This window comes from Morone saxatilis, unplaced genomic scaffold (genome assembly GCF_004916995.1).
Source record: "Morone saxatilis isolate NCDOM2014 unplaced genomic scaffold, NCSU_SB_2.0 Contig4, whole genome shotgun sequence".
NCBI classification, from domain to species: Eukaryota; Metazoa; Chordata; class Actinopteri; family Moronidae; genus Morone; species Morone saxatilis.
Window position 1 is genome coordinate 15,022,525 of NW_023339984.1, and position 11,520 is coordinate 15,034,044.

Consider the following 11,520-nt stretch of genomic DNA (forward strand, 5'->3'; position numbering starts at 1 on the left):
GAGTATTGGGTAATAATAAAGCTGCCATGAGTAGCTTACTATGTGTAGAGTACTTAATGGGAACCTGAAGGTGACAGGCTACATATAAGTGCAGTTTAAAGAGTTATTTACTTGATTTACAGGTACAGAAGAGAATGGAAAACAATGTCTGTCTTTATAGGTATAAACTGAAATGTTCCTTTAACATATTATAAAAGATACTAATCATTTGTAACAAAGGAAGAATACACTAGTGGGGGTGGGGTGGAGGTGGGGGGTTTCATAATCTGCATGAGAAAATCGCCTTTGAAGGAAGTGAGCGATGAATGAGAACGGGGAGGCTGCTGTATAGATTTGACCTGGGTGACAGCGAGAGGAAAAGAGGAAATGAGACAGGAGCTGGACAGGAAATGACAGTCACTCCTGTCCAATCATGTGGAACATGTGAGTGTGAGGGTTGACACAGATAAACCAGCGCACACACACACACACACAAATACTGTGCATGATGGGAAGTGTGTATCCAGACTCATTGGATTGTGTCAATTAATTCATCACATATTGTATGAATGAAGACTCAAAACTGAGTCAAAACAAAAAAATTTGATCCTCAAACACTCTTACGTGGTTTGTTTTAGTACCCAGATATAAACACACACACTTTCTCAGTATAGAGATTAACTCTCTCACACACACACACACACACACACATAGATACAGACTGTACAAAATGTCCTTCACACAAACACAGTTTATTGAATGTCTTCCTCTCTTTGTCCACATGTTCTGGGAGTCACATGCCATTGTCCAGAGTTATGCCGGGAGCTGCCTCCTCATCAGATGGTGTGTGTGTGTGTGTGTATGATGAGATCAGGCAGGAGAAACTGTGGGAATAAGAGACCCACACATGCTTGCGCGCACACATCGCTATCTAATCCATGTGGGACTATTAAATCTAATAGTGGTGCCTTATATCACCGATTCTTATCAAAAGGAGAACAGTACAAGGCCCTGACGGACGATGACAAACAAAGACGGTTATTTTTATTGAGTCAATATACAGACGATGGTAACTTCCTCTTTCCCCTTTAAAGGACTACAGTTTTGCTTTGTGAGATCATACTGTAACACAAAGGCTGCTGAGCTTACATCACCTTCTTTTTTAATTCAACCTGACTGGACAATTCAGTCTTTTGTTCCACTTTGTTTCACAGTGAGATGTAAAAATATCCGTTAAATTTAGAGCTGAAACAAGTTAGTTGTGTAATCAATTAATCAACAGATGCTAAATGAAGCTGACTATTTTGATAATCAAGTCTTTTTTTGGACTGTTAGTTGGTCAAAAAAACCATATTATATATATAATAATATGGCTTTCGTTAAGGGAACAATCAGTTGTATTTAGATTGTGCAAAGACGCAAATAAGAAATTAATTCCTCTTAACAAGAAATGACAAAGCTTTCAATAGCATAACCAGCAAGCTAAACACCCTTGTTCAGTTTACATCGTTCATGTGGGTTTCTGATGCTACAGCCATCATTTGTCGTGGTCCTGACCAGTAGCTTATTGCAGCTAATGTAACTTCAAAAGGACATTAACATTATTTATCCTGTAATTTTCTCTTGTTTTGCTGATCAGCAAAAGTTAAATAGTCTAACTTTAAACATACAAGACCATAGCAACTCTCCAGAATCATTTGCTAACTTACTTAAATGCTATTTTTGCACATATTACTAAACTCAGAGCTGAATGCATTTCAACATGATGTTTTGTTTTTTCAAAGCCACCTAATTTTATCCTCAAAGGTTCGGCAGTAGAAATGTCAGTTAGTCTAGTCGACTACAAGGTTCCCGCTCTTTTTATGAAGCAGCAGTTGCTCACAAACAGTCGTATAATTCACCAGTAAGTCTAGTATCACATTTAACTCCAGTTTTCAAACAGCGGATCCTACCAACAGTCGAGTTTCGAACAAAATCCGCACTCAGGTTTATGTAGGTGAACTGAGTGAGGGGCTAAATACAAATAACTAATTCATTTTCCAGAAAAACTTAATATTTTCAGTATTTTTGGTCATTTTAATGCATTTAATGAATTTCCAGGTGTTTCAATGAATGGAAAAACTAGTCTCTGAATGTCCATGTTTTCCAGAACATGTGGGAATGCTGGGACGACTTAAACCTGATATTTACAAGAAGAGGCTGAAACTCGCCAAAAAGTAACTATACATTGGGATACCCACATGGGAACCACTTTAGGCCTTTCAGATGCAAAGATTGAACACATTTTAAAGGACCAGTGTGTAGGATTTAGTGGTATCTAGCAGTTAAGATGCAGATTAACTAACTGAACATAGCCTTTTTTGCGTCTGTATTTACGACCTGGGATTGAGAACGTGCTGTGAATTGGTTGGAGAAACTTACGGTGCCACAGAACATGGCAGACTCGATTGGTAGCCTCAAAAAACAGCTCCATTCTAAGGTAAATAAAAACATGAACCGATTCCTATAACCAGTGAGTTTATACACTAATGAAACATGCCTATGAATATTATATTACATTTTTGGGCCAGTAGAACCTCTTAAATTGTTACACACTGGACCTTAGACCTTTTATGGATCCTCCAGATTGCATACGTTACACATGGCATTCAGAGAAATCCTGATTGAACACAAATTAAAGTGTTTTAGTTTCCACTTTTCTTCGCCCGTTAAATCAACAGACCGGACGAAGAACAGCTTTCAGATTGGTTACACGTTGGTAGGTTTAAATAAGAAACAGAATAGACCAATGGGCTTCCTGCGTGGCAGTGTTGGCACTACAACACGGTGATGTCACCTGTTTCCTGGCACCGTTGCGAGTCAACAGGGAAAATTTCCCGCAGTGACTAACGGCAATGTCCGACCAGAGTCCAGTCTCAGCCGTGTGTGATCAAGCCTACAAGTATGGACAACACAGTCGCACAATTGGGAATAGGTTTCCTGTCTTGTCAAAGTGGAGACAACTTCATCAGCTGCAATAGGGAAGTGGGATGACCAGAAAGGGAGGATATATCTGGATACTTCACATCAAGCGTTGCAACCGTGAGAAGCGTCCATTCAATGAATAATCACTTTTAATGCAAACTTTTTAGATGTTCTTAACTATTAAATGCTTTAACATGCATTTGTGTTACATTAATTAGTGTTATAATATTTCTGTGGCTAATTTAAGCTAAAAAAGAAGAAGAAAATGCCTTCTATTCTTACTTATTAAATGTGTTACATTTGGGAAGTTGTTATTTTGCCATGTAACAATAATATTTCTTGTCACATAAATGGATGAATAACTCTTTTTCTGCTTCACCTGAGATTAAGTTAAATCATTTTAATGTTTTAACCAACATGTTAAAACAAGCCACTGCCAACCTGTTGTCGTTGGTGGTGCAAGGGTAAATGGTGTAAGGCCCGGGGTGGAGCTGCATGGCAGACAGAGGTGGAGGTGGGGGGACGAGGGGAGTCGGGCACGGGGGGAGCAGGCGCGGAGGGAGAGATGGAAGGAGGGGGAGGGGGAGGGAGGGGTTGCTCCGATAGCTTTGCCAGGTGCCAGGAGTGAGGCCTGATGAGAGGAACGCTGCGCCTGCAGAGACGGGAGGGAGAAGACTCAGGTGAGGATCAACGACAGCAACGAAGAAAGATTTTAATCACAATTTGAGCTCGAAAAATGCAACTGTGATCAACAAGTTACCTCCCATTATAATTCTTCACATAGTTAGATTAGTGTTAACAGCTGCTGAGCCTCAATTACACTCACAACTCTCATTTAAATGAATTCATGATACAGTTTTCTCACTTTTTTCTTTAACAAAATGAGATTTAAGACAAATTATGACTTAAAAAAGATTTATTTCTCTAACAATCTACAATTATATATGTTTTTAATCAAATGAAAGAATCCTTTTTGGATTTCTGAGGGTATAAACTGCTTTGTAAAAGTCAAACTGAAAACAATATCACGATTGATGTCCCGATTTAATGCTCATTTCACAGACTTGAATCTTCACTCTCTTCATTTTAACGCTCTCTCAATATATCTTTACACTCCTAGTTCTTCTTCCTATATATACATCTCTACAATCATCAACTGAATAAATGCAATAATGACCAAATTGCCCACTTTATACACACAATAGCCAATTTATTAGGTACGCCTAGCTAAAACTAATACAACAGCCCTGCATGAAATCCTCCCTTATGAAGGTTATAAAGTTCAGTTTTTGTTGAAAATGACTTTTATAGTCATTTTTGAGGCTGTAGGTGTGGTGATAGAGTTTTATTGTGTTACTCTGAGAGGTGTGTGTAAAATTTAGTCGACCCTCACTGATATAAAGTGTCTCTGTTGCGTCTTCTGTCTTTAAAAGCAGCATTTTTGTTTGGAGGTCACCATTAAACTGGATATGTTTTGGAGATTTACAATTTGTTGGCACTGACAACAACAGTTTTTTACGTAGGCAATTTTGCCCAAATGTAAATATATGCTTCGGTGTTGTATTTGCTGAATGAACTATTTTAGTCTGACCATACAAATGTGCAACATAGATAAGGTCGTCATCCTTTTCCTCTTACAGCTGATGTAATTTCCTTTTTTATACAGTGTGTCAGTTTTTCCATTTGGTAACCTCCTCTTGTTTGACTACAGCATCATTTTAACCTCAATTTAAAGCTGGTTTTTATGTCCAAATACGATGATTTACCCGGGCAAGAGGGCTAAGATGACATCCTTATTCGCAAACCACACTTGTAAGTGTCTTGGAAGATCAGAGCTCACATAAAACTTTAGACCTTCACAGCAAGCGATACCTTGCCAACCCAAATTCTGTGGAAATAGCGTCTTAAAATGTTGCTTGGCCTTCTTTTGGGCTGCCATTAAAAAGTCATCTAACGTGTACAGTAAGTTCTCCAGTCTGATCTGAAGCCAGACATTCCAGAGTATCCCATGATATTCACTAATTCCCTTATACAGACTTCCGATTCCAGATGCTAGCCAGATTCAATTCAACCCCCTGCAGATAGATGTGAGTGTGTATGGGGGGCAAGACAGAAAGAGAAACATAAAGAGTCTAAAAAAAAGAGCTAAAAACAAGGAAAGAGAGAGAGAGAGAGAAAGCACAGACAGGTATAAATGTTCCTTTCTCAGAGTCTGAATGGACTATTATGGAGGTAACTATATCTTTCAGTTGGAAATACTGCTGCAGACGTACAGAGAGTAAAAACAATGAAAGACGCTGACTCGACATTACTCAAACTTTGAATGACTTGAGACTTTTCTTTGATTTGTCCCTGTCAAGTTTTTATCAAGACTCAAACTTTGAACTTGACTTTGGCTTTATAATACTTGATTTTGTCTAGTCTCGACTTGACATTGACTTGACTTATCTGACTTGACACTTGACCAGTCTCAAACCTAACTTGGGCTTGTCTAGGTTGACTAAAGACTAAAGACAAGGTCTATATCTGACTAGAACTGGTCTCATTTGACTTGATATTTAACTAGATTTTAACTTGACTTGGACTTGTCTCATTTAATTTGACTAGTCTTAAACCTGCCTTAGACTTGTCTTGATCAACTTGAGACTCTAATTTGAGTTAAACTTGTCTCAATAGATATGAGACTTGACAAGATTTGTTCTTAACTGGAACTTGTCTCATCTGTCTTCAGACTTGACAGGTCTCAAATTTAAGTTGGAACTTTCTCAATTGACTTGAAGCTTAACAAGACTCTTGATTTGGATTTGGCTCAATTGACATGAGAGTTGACAAGAAACCAAACCTGACTTGGACTTGTTTTGTTGACTAGAGACGTAACCTGGACTTGACAAGACTTGTTCTTAACTTAGAATTGTCTCATTTGACTTGATATTTAACTAAATTTGACACTTGACGAGTCTCAAACCTGACTTGCATTTGTATTGATCGACTCGAGACTTGATTTAGACCTGTCTTGATGGACGGGAGACTTGACATGTCTCCAACTTGAGTGAAACTTGTCTCAATAGATTTGAGACTTCACAAGATTAATTCTTGACTTCACACACTCGATTTACTTTAAACCTTTGTCTCAATTCAGTTGACATGGACTTGTACACTCGGTTGTTTTCAGAGACTTGAAAATACCTTTGAGGTGAGCTAAGCTGAATGAGCACAAATGCTGAGTTTAACCAACAGCCCAAGTCCCCTTTAACGTGTCTCTGGTTAGGATTAGAAGTAAAAACACAAACATGTAAAATGAGATTATTCTGGGTATTTAAGAGAAACATTTGGAGGTACAATTTTGGGAGAGGAATGCGGATCCTGGCACCGGGAGGGAAAGGAAAGGACCATTTCTGAGTATTATTGTTTATGATAAAGCAGGAGCAGGAGAACCATTTCCAAAATAAACACTCTTGTTTCCTGGTTCTGGCTCCTTAAGAGGGATTTCTATCTGAGCCCACTGATTGTTCGACTCCGCTGACAATGTCCTTAAATTATCCCCTGAGAAAGTTTATGGAGGGACTGTGTGTGTGTGTTTCTGTATGTGCGCCTATGCCTGCATTTGTGTGTGCATGAATATGTGTGGGAACTATCCAAACTCGACCAGTCAAAATACCATTATCGAACCTACTACAAACATTAGCAGACCCCCCCCTCCCTTTCCACCACCTCCTCTTTTCTCCAAGTTTAGCTTTCGGAGATGGATGACTGTGAAAATCAAAACAAACAATGTGAAGTTAGATGGAGACAGAATGTATGATAAAGATTTAAAAAAAGATGACAAATACATAGTTTTGCAAGTTAAGGATGTAATATAGAAAGCTGCTGTTCAGTCTTGTAGCGATGGAGGGGAAAACGATAAAGTTCTTCCAAACCACAACCAATGGCAGTTTTTCCAAATGCTTTGAGCAGTGCTTGAGGGGGGGTCAGCAATCATGTATCCCGCAAATTTGGGGGATTTACAGTAAGAAGAACTGCCTCTTCTATGTGGGTTGATATATTTGAGTGAAAAAACTAAAATATCTTCACTCACACATAAAAGAAGAAATGTACTTATTCCTCACAATGAGTATAATGTAGTGGCTTGCAAGTCAAAAGACATTAAAGTCAAAACTGGGCTCAGAAATTGTTTGTCGGCAGAACATCGGTATCAGCTGATATTTATCTGTTGTGTCGCATCAATTTAGCGCCGGCTAAATGTTGGTTTGGCTATTTCCATTTCCCAGATATTGGATAAATAATCACCTCTGATTTCCAGCACTGGCACAAATTGCACGCAAATATCTAAAGTATGCGCTCCATGTTCGGAACTGCAATAATGCAGAGATACTTATCTTAGATCGTAGATTTATTTGTTTTTACTTGGCAAAAACAGGGGCAAATAAATCGGTGTCGGCCCAGAATTTCCCAATCGGTGCTGAAATACAATTTAAATTAACTGAACTGAAAATGCATCAGACAAGAGTTTCAAATATCATTGTTTTCATTATTACTTAATTTTATCGATTTTTTGCTGATGATGAAATGTTTGACAAGCCGCATTATAACGTTGTTTGTTTGGTACCAACAAATGTCACATCATCATTATGACTTTTTCAGTAGAAATGTAATTGTGAATCATGTTTATACCCTATTGTGCAGCGACATATATACAAACTAGTAATAAAAATTATGTAAGGTAATACAGACAAAAGGTTTTAATCTGCTTATTGACCTAAATATGACCAAGAAACATGCTTACTGAGTTGTTTTGGGGTTTAGAGATCCAGAGTGAATTGTGTGGGACATAGTGGCCAAGATGTAATAGAGACTGTTTCCTCCACTTGGACTGCTTGGGTTCAACTTCAAGGATGCAGTTCTACAGTTTAACTCGCAGCCGAATCTCAAGGACTTGAGTCAGAAAATGTGCTGCAACCTTGCAGCTACAGTGCCAGTGGAAAAATGTTGTGTTAAAAAGGTTTCCAAAGCCTTTGTCAAAGCTGCATTCAGTGACAGCTATGAAGGCTCCATAAAGTCTGTGGCCCTTTCCTTTATAGGACAGAGGAAACACACTGAGGTACTGGCTATTACTGTCCGTCTGAGGTACAACTATACACGTCCATAATAACATAATCCGAAGAATTCTCCCGTTTCCTGTTTCTGACACTGTAACCCAGTTGGCTACCTGTCTTAGCGAGGAACAACACGCAAACAGGAATCACATGAATCATGTTTTTTGAAGAATTTGCTGGCATACAAGAGGTAACAGCGTGTCCTTGACATGGAAACCGAGGTAATGAGTAAATCAACCCCCGTTGTGGTGACCGCAACCAACCAGGAAATCCAATCAGGTTTGCAAGACATGGCGAGCTACTATTTATAAATATATTCTCAGGGCGCTGCTTTTTTTCCTGTTCATTTTAAACAAGACGTGTAATTGTAGTGAAGAGAAGGAGATAAAAACAAATGAAGAAGAAGAGCTGGTGTGAGTTTCAACAGCAGTCAAAGGCCGAGATATTATGAATTCTCTGTCTTGCAGCTCTGAATGAGCCTCTATGAAAGGATCTGCTGGAATGTCCCACTTAATGGTCAGAAACTGCAACAGCTGACTGATACCGCAAAGGTCAACGCGCATAATCTGAGTCACACACACAGTCTCAATACAGTACAGAACGAATGCCAGACAGCCAGCCAGACAAATAGATTTGAACTCTACACAGTCTCAAAGATAAGACAGAAAACTGCTGCAGTATATAACCTCGAGAGGAGAGGAAGGACACAGGACGAGGCAGGGGAGGATTAAATCGTAAAGAAGAAGAGGAAAGGTTTGTGTATCAGGGTGTTTGTGATAATAAATCATGTGCTCGACAACCCCTCCCTGGGAAAATAAAAGCATGGCTACTGTTGACTGAAAGAGCCAGATGACAAAGATGGAAACTTCATGTATTTCCTAATTTATAAGAAAATAAATCTTCCAAGGCTCTCAGAGAGAAGATACGATGAGCTGTTAAACCAAAACTGATTTGGAACAAAAGATGCAAGAGTTTCAAACCTACCAGACTCCGCGGGCTGAAGCATCCGCTGTCAAACTGATCCCAGTTCAGCTCCCAGCATCCCTGATACCCAGAGTTCAAGTTCAAGTTCAAAGAGTCAAGCGTCCGCTTAGGAAAGCCTTATTTACGCTCTCAGACGACCATGTGGACTTCTCTAAAAACCGTCCTCCACAAGATCTTTTCTTTTCGTCCTCAAGCCGGTTGAGGTCTGGTCGAGAGAACCGGGGTCGTGTCCGTAACAATCAGAGACTTGGTGTAAAGTGACAAAGAGCTGACGTCCATCTGAAGCAGTAAAGTAGCTGGCAGGTTCTGACCAAGAGGGGGGGAGAAAAAAAAAAAGACGACAATCCTCACATCCCCTCTCCCTCCTTTTCCTCTCTTCCTCCTCCCTCGCTCCTCTCGCTGGAAGACAAAACATGGCTATTTCTCCCTCCTGCACTCCTCATTTCTCTCTCTCTCTCTCTCCCTCTCTCTCCCACCCCTCTCTCTCTCCTCATCTCAATCTTTTCCCTGCCTCTCTCGCCCCCTCTCAGGCAGGATGTGTGAGTCAGTGGAGGGAGGAAGTATTGTGGAGAGCAGATAAAGTGGTGGACGGCTGCTAAAATAATACCCAGAGTTTCACACTGTTATTGTTTGACGGGAGGGGAAAAAATGCAGAGGTACTTCCTCCTTGTGTCTGTGTGTGTGTTCGTGTGTGTTAGCGCGCACATGTGTTTGCAGAGCATGAAAAAGAGATCGAAAGAGCAAAGAAAGCAGAGACTGTTGGACAGACAAGGGGGCTTTTTTTCAGTTTGGCAAAGAGACGAAAAAAACAAAATGTGGTGAAAGAAGGGGAATGCAAAAGATGATGGGAGGTCTGCAGCAGAATACGGGAGTCTGAGGAATAAATATAGAGTGATAGGTGATAGATGAAGAGGAGGACTTTTTATTGTTATACCTCATGCTTCTGATAAGTAACTTTTTTGTGGGGAGGCTTTGCATTTAAAACTTTGCACTTTAAAGGATAATGGATGGCAGAACCAGACCTGTGTCAGCTTTTCTTTTTATCTTGTTGGGATTTTTTTGCAGGAATTTAATCAGAAACCAGTCTCAGTGTTTGTTACATACAATCTGCATGAACTGCAGTTTAATGTTTAACTTTGCTGTCTTTCCACATGTTTTATGTCTGTTATTTTAAAGGGCCCTTCGAGGGGACGGGCAGTGGAAATAAAAGCTGCAGCTATAAATTCTGTGATACATTGCATTGGTTAATGGTAATGCAGTTTTCTGTGTAAAATTAAACAATATCAGTAGTGTTTGCGTCTACCTGTAGAGGGAATATGTGGTAAATAAAACATATCTCCTCTCAGTGCCTGATATTAATGTTTTTTTAACATTGTTTCTGTACAAATAATAAACAAACACATTTAATTGACAATAAAAATGAATAAAAATAATGAAAATAGGGTTTTAGGATACAAAGCATGTAACTCAAACATCCCTGTTTTGAGTCCGGTCTGGGACTTTATGTCACATGACATCCTCCCTCTTTCCTGTTATTTCCTGTCTGCTCTCTACCGTATGCTGCCTAATAAAAGCAAGAAATGCAGAAAAAAACATAATAATTCCAATAAACAAATACAATTTTAATATATAATATAATTTTATATATATATATATATTAAGTTATTATATTTAATATATAATACATATATAAAAGCTCATAGAGCTCAAGGTAACTTCTTCATATTGTTCGTTTCGCACACAAATATATTGAAAGAAATTAAAAGCAGCAAATTGTCACATATGAGAAGCTTTTTCATGTTAACTGATTTTTATTTATTTAACTGTTTATAGTACTGTCCTTCAAACCTCTGAAGGAGTTTTTTAGGACTTGTCCACTTATAATAAGTCTGATAAATTAGCAACCGTGCTGAAGACTGAACTGTAGCTGCTTCGGACAAACGTAATTTCAAATCTTTTCAACCATCTTTGGCTGAACGTGAATGGTGAACACAGCCAATCGTTGAGTCTTGTAGTGTGACAGACTCGTGGATTTAACGTTCATCAGCTCCAGCCGATAAAAATCTGCGACATGTGACGTTTTTTTTCCTTTCAGGGGTTCAGAACCGACGGTTGCGTGACGCCTGCGTTGGAGTCACTATTCCCTCGTTAATTTGACCATCCTTGAACCTCGTGGAGCAAACGTCCAAAGGTGTGAGCGTCCGACATTAACGGTATTGGAAGTTTACCTAACTACACAATGCCAGACACTTAATAACATGAGGCCTTCAGCGGGGCTTCAAAGGATTTCCTGGAGACATATCTCCACGAAGATGTGTGTGTGTGTGTGTGCAGATTCCTTACATTCCCTATCTTCCCTTTAAAAGGGTGAAGGGTTAACTATGCTAGAAAGCCTAAACAACCTCACCTCCTCCCCCTCTGTCCCCTTTGTGTTCGCCTGCAATCAGGTCTTATTTGTTTGCTTTATGGGTCTGAGCCCTGCACTGTGTGTGTGTGTGTG

General features: G+C 39.4%; 1 protein-coding gene across 1 annotated transcript in view; it reads right to left on the bottom strand.

The window, feature by feature from the left end:
• shroom4 (shroom family member 4) overlaps positions 1-11,520 on the bottom strand; it is a gene marked incomplete in the record, with an annotated part of 67,154 nt that overhangs the window by 20,130 nt on the left and 35,504 nt on the right. The window contains 1 exon segment of the mRNA XM_035675444.1: positions 3,514-3,595. Coding sequence (XP_035531337.1) covers positions 3,514-3,595 — 82 coding nt within the window.